We start from the raw sequence: 13,808 nt of genomic DNA on the forward strand, positions 1-13,808 counted from the left end.
GGTGAGTTATGAGCCAGCTTCGAATGCAGCTTTTTGGCAGTTCCATTGAAAAGAGTAGTTAAAATACGTACCCGTCCAACGAAGAACCGCCTGTAGCATTTGGCCGTATCGTCCTGATCTATCCTGGGTTGCCAGGCAGGCTGTGCCGGAAGTAACGCCCTGCCAGCTGAGTCCAGGGCGTGTTGATGATCGGTACCGTCGACCCAGTATCCAGGCGGTATCACCACCAGAGGTGGCTGAGATCCGGAAGTGGCTTGCTGAAGCGCAGCCTCCATGAGAGCCCTGCCAACGGGTGCATCTCCAACCGGCGACGGGGACGGTGTAGGTGTGTGATTATTCTGATTACCAGGACTCGACGCTGCTCTGTCCTCCCTCGGGGTCTGTAATCACGACAGGTCACTTCGATATTAACTATATATTTGCACACTTTGTCGCTTTAGATACTCTTCTCACGAATTAAATTCATAAATGGAGGTAATGATAAACTACTTTTAGAGACAAATTAAATTAGGGGTAATTATCCACTATTGAGGTGAAGTCTTATGACATCATATTTGGATAATTTTCAGTTTGTAGCAGTTATGGTTAGAATGAGGTTGTTTCTGAATTATCATATTTGGATGATCTTGAATTTTTGCAGTAACAGCTCTTGGTTAGAATGAAATTATTTTCAAGTTACATTTGGACAATCTTGAATTGTAGCAGTTACAGTTATTGGTTAGAATGAAAAGTTACTTCCGAATCTCAAATATTTTTTAATTGTCCAAATGTACAAATTGTCTAAAGACTTTTTAACTGTCCCATATGCAAATTGCCCAAATATTTTTTACTTTCAAATTGTCCAAATTTGCACATTCTCAAATTGTCTAAGTCTCCAACTTAAACTGCCATACTACCAAATTTCAAAATATTTAAATCATCAAATATTTAGCATAAAATAACTTTTAAAGTAGCGATGAATTAAATAAAAATTTGTCGCAGAAGTAATTGAATTTCAAACAAGTTTGATCTCCGTGATCGATCTCTGCGTTTATCTCCGCTCGAAAGTGGATAAGTACGTTTCACGTAAAATGGGTAATAGATCTCTAGAAATTCATGATGAGATTCATGACCCAGATATGAGTGACACAGAAGTCAAAGTGTTAAAGAGTTTTCCGGAATTTTAAATTGACACCTTTGAGAGATGCAGTAGTTCCCTCAGGTTTCAAGAGACCCATCATGATTTTAACATCCTCCTGTCGAGGATTGCGCTAAAAGCGAAGGTAAATAGAGAAGATGAAAATTTTAACACGTTTTATTGGCGAAATCGAGCTTCAAAGAAGTGGTTATTACATGAAATAGAATTATTTCGATAGAGGACTTTTCTGGAAAGTAAAATTTACTCTTTGTGCACGAAATATATATCAAGCTTAAAAAGATGCATCTTCTGTGACAGAAATAGTGAATAAATTTTTTGGCAAAATAGCTATAACTGTTACTTGACCATGTATAAAAAATCAAATTTATTGACAAACAGTTGTCAACAAAAAAATAAAAGTTTTGTAATATAAACATTATTTTTAGGATTCTCACTTTATAAAAATTACTGGACATTCGATAATGAATAATTTGTCTACTTGATACATGTAACTTTGAAAATAAATTGTAATCATTCTAAAAGTACCTAAAATATTTTATAAAGTACAGATGGTAGTGCTCAAAAGTTATAATACTATGTTAGATGAAATAGAAGAGCACATAACAGAGATGTGACGCACGTATTATATGAAAAATAAACGAAAGGTTGGCTTATGTCACTTACGGTGTCCCATGCGGTAAGAAGTTAACCGAGTTATTTATGTGGGTGGCTGATGTAAAGTTTAATTTATAAAATTGCTCGACTTCTTTAGAAAAACTGGCAGATTTACTTTCGCTTCATATTTTCTTTTCAAAGAAGTTTTCGTGTCGACAAGCTATAAATTATCATGAAGCTGATGGGGAGAAAAATGTAGTCTCTAAGAGAATGGGAAGAATGAAAAAATGTGTGATCATAGTTTATAGATGATTTTTGGGAAAACAAAAATAAAAGAATGTTTAGTGAAAGAGAAACATCGTAATTTATAAAAAAATTAAATTATCGTTGTGAGAAATGTTAAAATAAACATTTTTCTGTGTAATTAATATAAAATTGTATTAGTATATTTTTTATAATTAATAATTTATAATATTTATTAAAATTTAATAGAGCGGAGAAAAGCGGATATTAAAAATTATTAGAGTGGTTATTAAAAATTGTACAGGAAGTAGGATAATCCTTCCATTTGAAATCCTATTAAATATCATGTTATTAATATACATGTATATATTTAATTTATCCTACCAGTTCAAGTACACATTTTTTAATACCATTAATATTTATATTAAGTATAGATAAATATTTTCAAATATATTAATAATCATTTTATTCCCGATTAAATTAAATTACAGAAATAACGGCGTTGCGTGTTCTATCAATTTCGAAACGACAAATTAAAATTTTAGATCGTAACGTTCATTTCATGTAATTACGCATTTAAAATTTAGGTCAATATTAAATATGGATATAACGCGTTTGAATTATATCCGTGAAATGAATATATAATTAAATAAATCAATGGGCAATTACGTACAGAGGAATCAATATTAACACAAAATTAAATGTCGAATAAAATAATGTAGAGATTCGTAGCGGGTGGAAGATTTAAATTTTCGAACTGACGACATACTATTTCATAAAAATTATAAATAACTTAAGTTTGTATTAATTAAACTTTTATTTTAGGAAGATAAAACGCAATATAAAAAACATTCGACTAAACAAAAATAATTTTATTTAAGAAACAGAGTTTATATAAACTAGTCAAGGAATTATACGTACCACAAATCATAAACTTGAACACTAATAATAATTTTCATAGTTTTCAGAGTAGCTACTATCAATTACCTTCACAGTCAAATAAAAGCCTTAACGCGACAGAGCACGAACATTCGTTTCTGACGAGCAAATTAGAGCTTGACCATTTACGAAAATGTCGCTGAAGACATTTCCAACGGGTAATAGAACTTCACAGGTGCGCTCCGTAAAAGGTTAGACCATTCTACCATTTCTGGCTAGCTATCGTCTTATTGCGGGTACTTTCAGGTCGTGAAGGCTAGTACGACTATTTATTTCACGAAAATACTCCTTCTTTCAACATTTAACCTTTTCTTGAATAAAATACTTATTTCTCAAATATTCTTGTTACTTTACTATGATATCAAATATTAACTTGTATAAATTATAAATCTTAATTTATATGAATTTTAAATCTTAATTTATATGAATTATAAATCATAATTTATTAAAATTATAAATCTTAAGAAAATAACATTAATATACAAAAGAAATAAACAGATATACATTATAGTATCTACGAAACGTATATTTAGTAAATATTGCTTTTTATCTAAAATTAGGAAAAACGTTTAAAGATAGTCAACATATAATTTACAATTATTGATTGAAATATGAAAGTACGTTAAAGGTGACCACGTAAATCATATTCCGGGCAGGTGCAAAGTGGGGCACAATGATAAAATACGATTACTGCATCTTATTGTAATTGCTGATTCAAATGATTTAAATTTCAAAACAACTCTGTTTTCTTCGTTCAGTTTAACAGCAGATCGATATCTATTCCAGGGTATCGCAAGGTTTCATACACGCAACATTTCCTTGGAAAGTTTTCTGACTTCTTATTCAAAACTTAAAAGTAACACCGAATAAACTCCGAAAATAGCTAATTTAACGAATCAAATATTTTCATCATAAACTGTCATCGAACCTCTATAAGCAGATACAATTTGATGATTCAAAAATTTGATTATTTGATGATTAAAATTATTAGGGGTACCGAAAAGTAATCAAAATTTTGTTTGCTGGCGAAAAATATTTATTTATTAAAGAAATCTTAAATCAACAAAATAATTTCCATCACTTTCTAACGCTTTTTGCCAGCGTAAAGGCAATTGTTCCCTTCTTAAAAAAAGTCCTTCAATTCTTCATAGAAAAACTTTGAAATCATCGAAAAAATTTTGAATACTTCTCGGTACCCCTAATAATTTTCCGCGTGACTGTTTTTAATAGAATATTTTCGTATACATTCAGAGACGCGGTAAATGTTCGACAAAATCGAAATTTCTATCGGTCGGAAGCAGAACAAGGACATATTCGATATCGTTGCAATGAAAACGGCGTGCACCGTGTATATACGCCGGCAAACGCTAATAATAGGAGCATATGGTGTTGCGGCAGGTGGTACTATAATGTGAACGATTGCTCGTGAATATCGCTACTGGCGGGATATCGAACAGGCAATCAGTTATTTCAGTTTCCAGCTGGTTCCTCACAATGGTGCCAGCTTTTTCTCGTCAAAAACATTTCGTAAGCGAAAGGAACGACATCTTGAACATTTGGTATGCTGCTTTTCATCTCTTCTGTGTCCACACTTCGTCGAAGGACAACACACTTTATAGTCATAATAATTTTATAAATTCTGCTTCATTTTATTTACTATTACTTATACAAATAGAAGGGGAAGTTTTACACAAAATAGATATATTTATAAAAATTTGCAACGACGGTATATTTAGGTAGATGGTATATTTACATTATGTAAATAGTCACAATATTTGTATTGAATGATACAGTTTTTAAGTCATATTGAGATAGACAGTATAAATAGTTCAAATAGTATATTTGCATTTCGTAAACAGTCACAATATTCGTATTGTATGATGCAGTTTTTAAATCACGCTATATTTTTACAACGAATAGAGTTTAACAAGAATACAATTCTAGAGTTTGAATTAAGAAGTGAATTTTCAAACCATTCATTCTTCTAACAATAACTAAATTTTCAAATTATTTTCCACTAACATCTACCGATGTGTTATTAGTCCGCTCTGTAGCCACCCGTTCTAAAAGATCAAACACATTTCAGTTTCTTTTTACAAAGCATTCTTATGTCTCATAATTATCGACGAAATACTAAATCGTGGTTCAAACGGGGCGATCAGATTATTCAGACGTGTATTAACGGCAATGTAATTTCGTTACGCATAATTGGAAATGGGACAAATGACAGCAGATTCAAAGTGTTCGGCTTGTTAAAATGTCGCACAGGAACAAGCGTCGACTGTTTAATTAACGGGAGCAAATGTGCTTCCGGCTCGTTCTTGAATAGTCGTTCAATTATTTATTCGCTACATACACTTTGTTCCATAGCATATTGCATTCGAAAGGAAAATCACGAAATGTTTATGTTAGTTACTCGATTGTGCTTTACCGTGATATTTTTCTTTTAAATATTATGATGATAATTTACCATAATGAACATGTAATATTACGCGATCTTTAATTCGAGTTACATCTTGCATTTGTCACCGAGTCCTCTTCGTTATTTACATATTATTGTAGCTATTTTTCATTACAATTTCTGTAACAATTTTGACCTCGTTTTTTTGGGACGTAGTACTATTCCTTTACGGTTAGGTTAGGTTAGGTTCATCTTTTCTGTAACTATTTTTTACTACAATTTTTGGTAACTATTTTCACCTCTTTTTTAAGGACGTACTCTTTCTTTACGATTACGTTATAAATTAATAATTAATTCATACGAAGAATTATAAATACAAAAATTTTAGTATCAACAGTTTATGAGTAAAAGAATTTGTATATAAAAAGGGTACGAGTAAAAGAATTTGTATACAAAACTTATTAATGAAAGAAACTTGAATAACTTTGTAGTAGATAAACATATGAAAAATTGATTTTTAACGTTAGATTTTCACTGAAGGTTTTCATCAGGAAGTACAGAGTTGAAGTTACAAAAGAATGTCTAAAAATGTCATGAAATTAAAATAGAGCTAAAATTAGGTTGGGCTATGAGTCTACTTATCCAGTTATCCATGGCGTAGTACACTTTGATAAGATAAATCGAACTGCCCAGCTTATCGGACACTTGCAAATAAAGAAATTGAATGTCACAAATTACGAATCGTGAAAAAATTCTGGAAGTGAATGACCTTCGAATATGTACGATCGTAGAAAACAGAAATGATTTCTTAAGATTTGATTCACTCCAAAATAAAAGAGAAAATTTCCTTGAAATTTTGTTACCAATTAATCTTTCATTTGAAATTGTTGAAAGATCAGTATTAAATTCTAAACAAAGTAAATGAAAAATTTTCTGTCGAACTAATTTTTTAATTAATTTTAATTAGAACCTTTTCTATTATGTTTTTATTTTGTATTTAAATTACCTGTTATTCGGTACAATTTATACACTAGAGAATTTGTAACAAGTGTACATGAATTTAAGAAATGCTCAACAGGCCTTCAAGTAACCTAATTCGAATTTTGCAAGCGCTACAATCGAAGGAAATGGAATTTCCCATAAAATCGAGCGATCTAAAGATAGCGTGATGGAGTTGCAGTCACTTCTCGACTTTTTGTTCTTCCACCACGATCCTCTTCTCGACATCATTTCTTCCCCAAAGCTTCGACTCGAGTTTATATTTGGCGGTGAAGAAAAGGGAGGGAAGAACCAAAAGATCGTCTTTTTCTTTCCATTTCGACTAGACCATTTTGTTTCTCTTTTTTTTCATCGTTCCCTGTCGTACACGAATTTAGAGGCACTTTTCAGCGGCCTAAGCCACTACAAGTCTTTCCAAATAAGAGGTCGAGGCTCATTTTAGAAATTAAAAATACTGTGCGAAGAAACACGTGTGCCTACAAGAATACTTATTTATTTATTTATTTATTTATCTGCTTATTTATTTGTATCTGTTATGTGCAAGGTCTGTATGTACAAGGTTGGTAACATAAATATTATAGTTCAAGATAAATGAAAAAAGGAGGAAAGAAATAGACAATGCTTTCAGTGTTAAAATTCAGAAAATATTTTTTTTTTCATTTTTTTTACTTATGCATAAATGTTCTTTTTGTACAAATTAAAATTTTTTAAAGAATGATACAGTTTTTTATTTGCATCCTTGGACATCGCTCAATTCAATATCGAATCACAATTGTTAAATTTTATTTTTAAATGGGGTCAGAAAATAAATCGATACACATTGAATATTTTGTAAATGAATGGGTTTTTGTTCACGAAATGTTCTCGCATTGCCACGAAAAAATGAAGATTATTAGAAAAAGTTACGATATAAAATCATGAAAATGACAGAACAAGGATATAAATGATCATGGAATAAGATAATGTTTAAAATGACGAGATTTTATAACCTTTATTCTCTTTTTCTTTGTGAATTCAGTTTACCAGTATTTGTAAAATGTCTTTTTGTAATTAAGAAGTCGTTAAAAGAGGGACAAATTAGTGAAGAAGAAAAAGAAAAGCAAGATCCTCGTTGATGAACAGCACACGACGGGATCAGAAATTGCAGGAAGTTAAAGCCAGACGCCGACGAAGAAGACTTTGAAACGTAATCCGAGCAGTCACATCCGCATTACTTTTAAACTCTACACTAGGAAACTACACTTCACTTTCTTCCGCCCTTTTTAATACTTCCTTCTTCTCCTTCTTCTTCCTAATTATCTAAAATCGCCCCGGCTGCAGTCATTAATGACGGTAACATTTCGAAACTAACACTTTCAAACGTTTTAATTGTACGCATTGAATGGCAGATTTTAACTTATAAGTTCGCGTTATTTTGTATAAATTTTATCATTAAAACTTTGCAACATTTTTGTGATATAAATTCGCGTTATATTTTGTATAATTCAAATTTTATATAAATTTTATCATTCAAATTTTGCGACATTTTTGTGTTATAAAATCAAGTTATATTTTGTATGATTCAAATTTTGTATAAATTTTATAATTCAAATTTTGCGACATTTCTGTGTTATAAAATCAAGTTATATTTTGTATAATTCAAATTTTATATAACATAAAAATGTGTCAAAATATTATTTATATCATATGAAGTCTAAACTGAAAGTTCTACAAGCTTATTATTTATCAATGAAAAATGACATACATTTTAATGAATTTATTTAAAATTTTCATTTCAATAAAAATGACTGTAACAAAATTTGTGAGTACACGAAAGAGACAGCTAAAGATGTGAAATCAACTTAAATAACTAATTTTAATAATAACTTAAACTTGCAGGTTTAATAGAATTTAATAATGTAATTCGTAAGATTAATAAGTAATTATGTTTCCTAACTTTTGTCGGTAACTGTATGAGTTCTTTTAATCGCTTTGTCCGCTGTTTCGTTTCCTTCAATATTCTCCTTTTCTGCTATGCCCTTCGTTTGTTTGGTCTTCTTTTCAGCCGCGTTCCACCACTCGCAGCCTTCTTGTTAAAATCCCATTCATTCTTGAGATCCGTTCAGATGGAACAGCATAAAACGAGAAAATTGTGCGCGCACGTTGCCAACTTTTAAAAACCGCAACTTTTTTGTTGACCGGAAAGAATAATTTGCAATTGCATTAATTTTTATTCTTGAGGTACTTGAAATATACAATCAGATTCAAGAATTACATCGTTCGATAAACAAACGTTTGTGAAAACTTTTAGATTATAAGATATTTAGAATATAATGCACAAAAGTGAACTGTAGAAATGTAAGCAGAAAATATATATTTTTCCTAGCAATCTTCGAACAAAAAATTGATGAAAAGTTATTGAATCAAGAAACGCCTTTGTTCTTAACATTTTATTTGTTAAATCATGAAGTAATATTATATCCTTATTTCCAAAGAAATTTTTTAATTAAAATACCTTAAAATATTTCTGCTACATTGAAAATTTACGGCACCTCAATTGTTTATATCCGAATTTACATCCTCGAAACGAGGTAGGTTAAAAAAAAACAATAAAGGATATAATCCCCTGGGCCTGAAAATCGTAACGATTGAAGGAGTCGCATCTTTTTATAGTATCGTAAAAAGAATAAACGAAGTTACATTATCATATTCGATCAAATCGTAAGAGTCTTATGGTTTATATGGTAGCTGGAAAGGGGAGGTCATAGTGAAACACTTTTGCGCGAAAGCTTTCTTTCTCGTGGAAACTACGCCGTGGGAAGAAAAAATATAGTATATTGTCGCGATGAGGGTTCTGAAACGATGAAAAACAATCGTACGACGTCCATTGTGGCTGTTTTTCCAGGGAACTTTCATGGCGAGAGGCAACGAAACGCGATGACCTTAATCGCAACTCAAATATTTAAACGCGGTGTGTGTATACGAAAAGTATGATTCCACGGTGATACGAATAGAGAATTACCACTCTGTATGCACATCGTGCGATGCTTTATTAATGACAACCGAAATTAGTGGCGAAAGTCGACCTTTAACGCGAGGCACATAATACGGCTTGTTTCATAAGCGATCTTTGATACACCGTTTAAACTTAAATAATTACGATATATTGTGATATGCATATATATTGTGATACTTACGAAAAGAACGCAGTTTCAGTAATTCTAAATTATTAACATTCAATGATTCTAATATTAGATTCTAGATGACTTCGTAAAAATGACGTTTCAAATCACAAATGTAACATCACTCAATATAGTCCGTCAAATCTTCAAGTTGTCGTTTGTAACAATTTTTGTACAGTTGTGAGAACAAAAAATTATAGAATTTTTCTCCACATGCTTGTAACACATTTTTTATTACATAAAATTTGCAAACAATTAAATAAAAATTATGACAACTTCAGACGTAAGTTTCTTTCTCATTTCGAATTGTTGAACATTATGATTTTGCAAAATCTTTATTTTTAGGGTCCACTATGATCGTGTTAAGTTTGAATGAAATCGGTGTTTCAAAAGTAGAGTCTCTCGTTATGTAACAACGTTTTCTCTCTTATTGCTGAGAGTTGCTAGCTATACTTTTACGATATTATTACTTTTAACGTGTATTATAATCCTGCTAAGTTTGAACAAAATTGGAGTTTCAAAAGTAGAGGCCCTTCGTTATGTAACAACGTTTTCTCTCTTATTGCTGAGAGTTGCTAGCTATACTTCTACGATATTATTACTTTTAATGTGTATTATAATCCTGCTAAGTTTGAGCAAAATTGGAGTTTCAAAAGCAGTGTCCCTTCGTTATGCAACAACCTAAACTACAATTTTGATGTTTATATAGAATTAGGCACATTTCACATGTACACTTTACCTTGATTTTAACGAAGTTGCTTTTTCAAATTTAATGACATCCCTTTTTCAACGCAATTCATGATGCAATAGACATCGTCATCACAGCTGGCTGCTGTCAATGAACGTCTGGTTTATGCAATTTCACGTCGTAGATTCATTTCATGACGTAATATAAACCGACACGTTTAAAAATACATGAAACGGCAGCCAGCTCCGATTTTTCTTTGAACCAGGTCATAACTTCAGTTATAACTGACTATACAAAAAAATTTCCATGGATTTTAAGATAATTTACCTTCGTCGAATTTTTACAGATGAATATTGTACTCAGAATAACTCCACATTTTTCGCTGGAAAAAAACTACAACAATTTTGTGCTGTCGCAATGAAAGGTTATTCATGATAAGCTAACAATGTTCGTTACCGTTACGAAATCATTTGAAAAATAATAACATTTTTCTCAAAAAGTTTCGCAAATGTTTCTTGCGGTCTCAGCAATTGCAGAAGGTACACAAAGGTCTTCCATTTCTTAAATTAAAAATGATGAACCGATCAATTCGATTGCATCGAGTACAGAAAGCTCTGGACTCCTGCAAGACATAAAGGTCACCACACGTCGAGCTACTTTTTTAACGCGATAACTGCAGTTCCTGTTCCTCCTACCGTTGTGATAATGAACACGTAATTAGCTGACTTACTGCGAAGTAAAACGGTGACCGTGTTAACCACAACGATTATGTTCATACGACTCAAAAATTTAGGAACGTTTAACTTCTCGTGAATTCCTGCCAAACTGCGAAACCCTTCATTTTATAATAAATTTGCAGAATTTATGTCGATAATAAATTTCTCATTTAGACATAAAAAATTACTTTAAATAATGTTACAATTGATGTGCATTTAATATGACAATATGTTAACATCTCAGAAAATAAAATTATTATACATATGTTAATAAATGAATATGTGAATAGTGAACACGTTATAATTTGCCAAATTTTATTCAGAGATGATTCGAATGAAAAGTAATTGGTCTGTAAATAAGCAGTATACATCACAGATGACAGGATAATTTTTTGCAGCAGCAAATATCTCAGTTCTTAATTTTAGAAAATATTCGCAAAAAAGATGAATAAGAGATGAATTATATGACTTTCAATTTTTTCCTGCCTTACGTAATCTTTTGTGACAATATCTTTCTTTAACGTAAACATGTTTGAAAAATCGTGCTTTCAGCATGAATTATGTAAGGAAATGGAAAACTGAATGCGATAAAAAGTAAACTTGCATTAAATAAACACACGGATGTGTAGAAACGTGTATGCATACATAAATAATGCTATTGAACGTTTTTTAATCTGCACGAAAAAGGGTATTTTCGTTATAATTTCGTGCATGCACGAATATAAACAAAATGCATATAATCAATTATAAAACGATTCAGACTTACGTATATAGGCCAAGCTAGCCAGGGTTTAAAGTCTTTAAAGATTAAATTCTGAAGAGGACACGTCTCTCGAGGCAACGGCCATCTTCTCCGAGTACACGGTGGTTCAAGAACTAGTCACCATGATTCTTCTTTAGATATTTATGGCAATTTGTCGAGAAATTTCGTTTAGAACGGTGTCTCGTGAAGGATCGTTTGTAACAACCTTCTTTTATACATAGTTATAGTCTTGAATGAACTTATTTTTGAAATGTACTGTACTGTCATGAAGTATGTGCAATATCCTGCAATGTTCAATGATGTAATATAAATTAGTTCCTCTAGCAATGACACTTTGCCTTCCCTACAATTACAAGTACTTTTTATATTAACTTCAGTTTACACTAATATAGAATAAGTGTCAAGGAGACTGCAAGAGCAGAACCGAGTTACTAATATGGCGTTTATGACGGCGGGAATTTTGAATACTTATCGCTTCGTTGACAAGTAGCTGTAATCGAATATACTTCGAGGCTTGATAAATTAGAGTATCAATCAATCACTCACAATTATTTATAAATCTCAATATTATTTATTTTTCAATTCGTGATAGTTTCGAGTATTTACAGCACAAAGCTTACGTCGGTTTATGAAGCAGCCTGTACAGGTAAGTGAACGTATGCAGGTTCTGCGAAGAAAGTGCAGGTAAAGCCTGGGGAAATACGTGGCTTACCTGCAGGTTAGGATAGAATCGAAACGTTCTCGTCACTCGAACAGGTCATAAAGGTGGATCTTGTATAACAGTGTACGACTATCCAGTTGTTACCGACCAGTATTTTCAATGGGAACAAAATGCTGCTCAGCGCACTTTGATGGTACACCACGGACTGATCATACGTTATTTGTAGACTATGGATATTTACGAGAAAAACACGCGTGATTATTCCCTTGGAATATGCAAATGTACAGGGTAGCGTGTAACTGCCACGAGTCAAAAGACAACGATACTTAATCGAAAGTACTATTTATTTTTTATATAACAAACTTAATAGCATTATTTTGTAAGGTAATATAAATTTGTGTAATACAATTCACTTTGTATATCGGATATTTTGTACTATCAGTAGATATGAATGGCTGATGTTACATAAATATTAATACATGAATGGCTGACGTTGAATAAATATAATTACGTGAATGATTAATATTACATAAATGTAGATATCTGAAAACCTGGTAATAAATGTACACGAACGCATGAAGAAGTAATATTACGCAAATATGAATGTTTGCAAATTTGAAAATTTAAAAGCTCCGATATTTGATGACTAGGAAATTCTGCTGCAATCGCACTGGAAGCATTTAAATACTCGAGTCATATAAACAAATTTTTATTGAAATTACAGAGTATATATTTCGAAGAACGTACCCATTCGTTAGAACATTAGTTCGACAGGAAACGGTTTCACTATAATAATAGTAATTTTCTCAGGGCTGGATTAAGGTCATTAGAGGCCCCAAATACTTAAAAGATTTTGTTACAGACACAAAAGATCATCAAAAGGTCATCATCACAATGCTGGAATATGTCAGGCCATTATGAGTATTTAAGAAAATATATTATTTCGTTGTGAAAAATAACACGAAATATACATTTTTATCAGAATATGGCGACGACTTTTATATAGCGTGAATGTTTTATACAGGGTGTCTCACAACTAGTGTAAATCTTATTCAGAATCACGTCAGCTACCCCCCCTTTCAGGGACCTACACTACTTGTGAGACACTCTGTATACAGTATATGAATTTTTATACACAGTATATATTATAATACCGAAGTGTATATGCTTCATTGGCCTATACTGAACGTATATTTAACAACTTAATACAATGATCATCATAAATTCTCCACAGCATTCTGTTCGATAGAAACGTACATTCTAATTGTGTTTGCCTACAATACATAAATTACTGCCTCGAGAGTATAATTTGCCTTACACTGTACAACACAATATGTTGCGTTCGGTACTTAAAAGAATGCAGTACAATCTTCCGACGGAATTCATTGTTACGGTATCTAATAAAATTCAAATGCCACATTTTATAAAGGTTAAAAGTATAGCTTGCACTTAAAGAGGTACAAAGAGATGCTGAAAAGTGCAAAGGTATTTTTAAAATGGCGCTG

The 13,808-nt window shown here is 31.7% G+C and overlaps 1 protein-coding gene across 5 annotated transcripts in view; it reads right to left on the bottom strand.

Moving 5' to 3' along the window:
• LOC100881010 (Rap GTPase activating protein 1) overlaps positions 1–13,808 on the bottom strand; it is a 182,288-nt gene that overhangs the window by 18,372 nt on the left and 150,108 nt on the right. For all 5 annotated transcript variants that reach the window (XM_012280620.2, XM_003701248.3, XM_012280623.2 and 2 more), the window contains one exon: positions 72–380. In XM_012280620.2, the coding sequence (XP_012136010.2) occupies positions 72–380 (309 nt within the window). The remainder of the gene's footprint in view (positions 1–71; positions 381–13,808) is intronic.

The sequence above is a fragment of the Megachile rotundata genome, chromosome 1, assembly GCF_050947335.1.
Source record: "Megachile rotundata isolate GNS110a chromosome 1, iyMegRotu1, whole genome shotgun sequence".
NCBI classification, from domain to species: domain Eukaryota; kingdom Metazoa; phylum Arthropoda; class Insecta; order Hymenoptera; family Megachilidae; genus Megachile; species Megachile rotundata.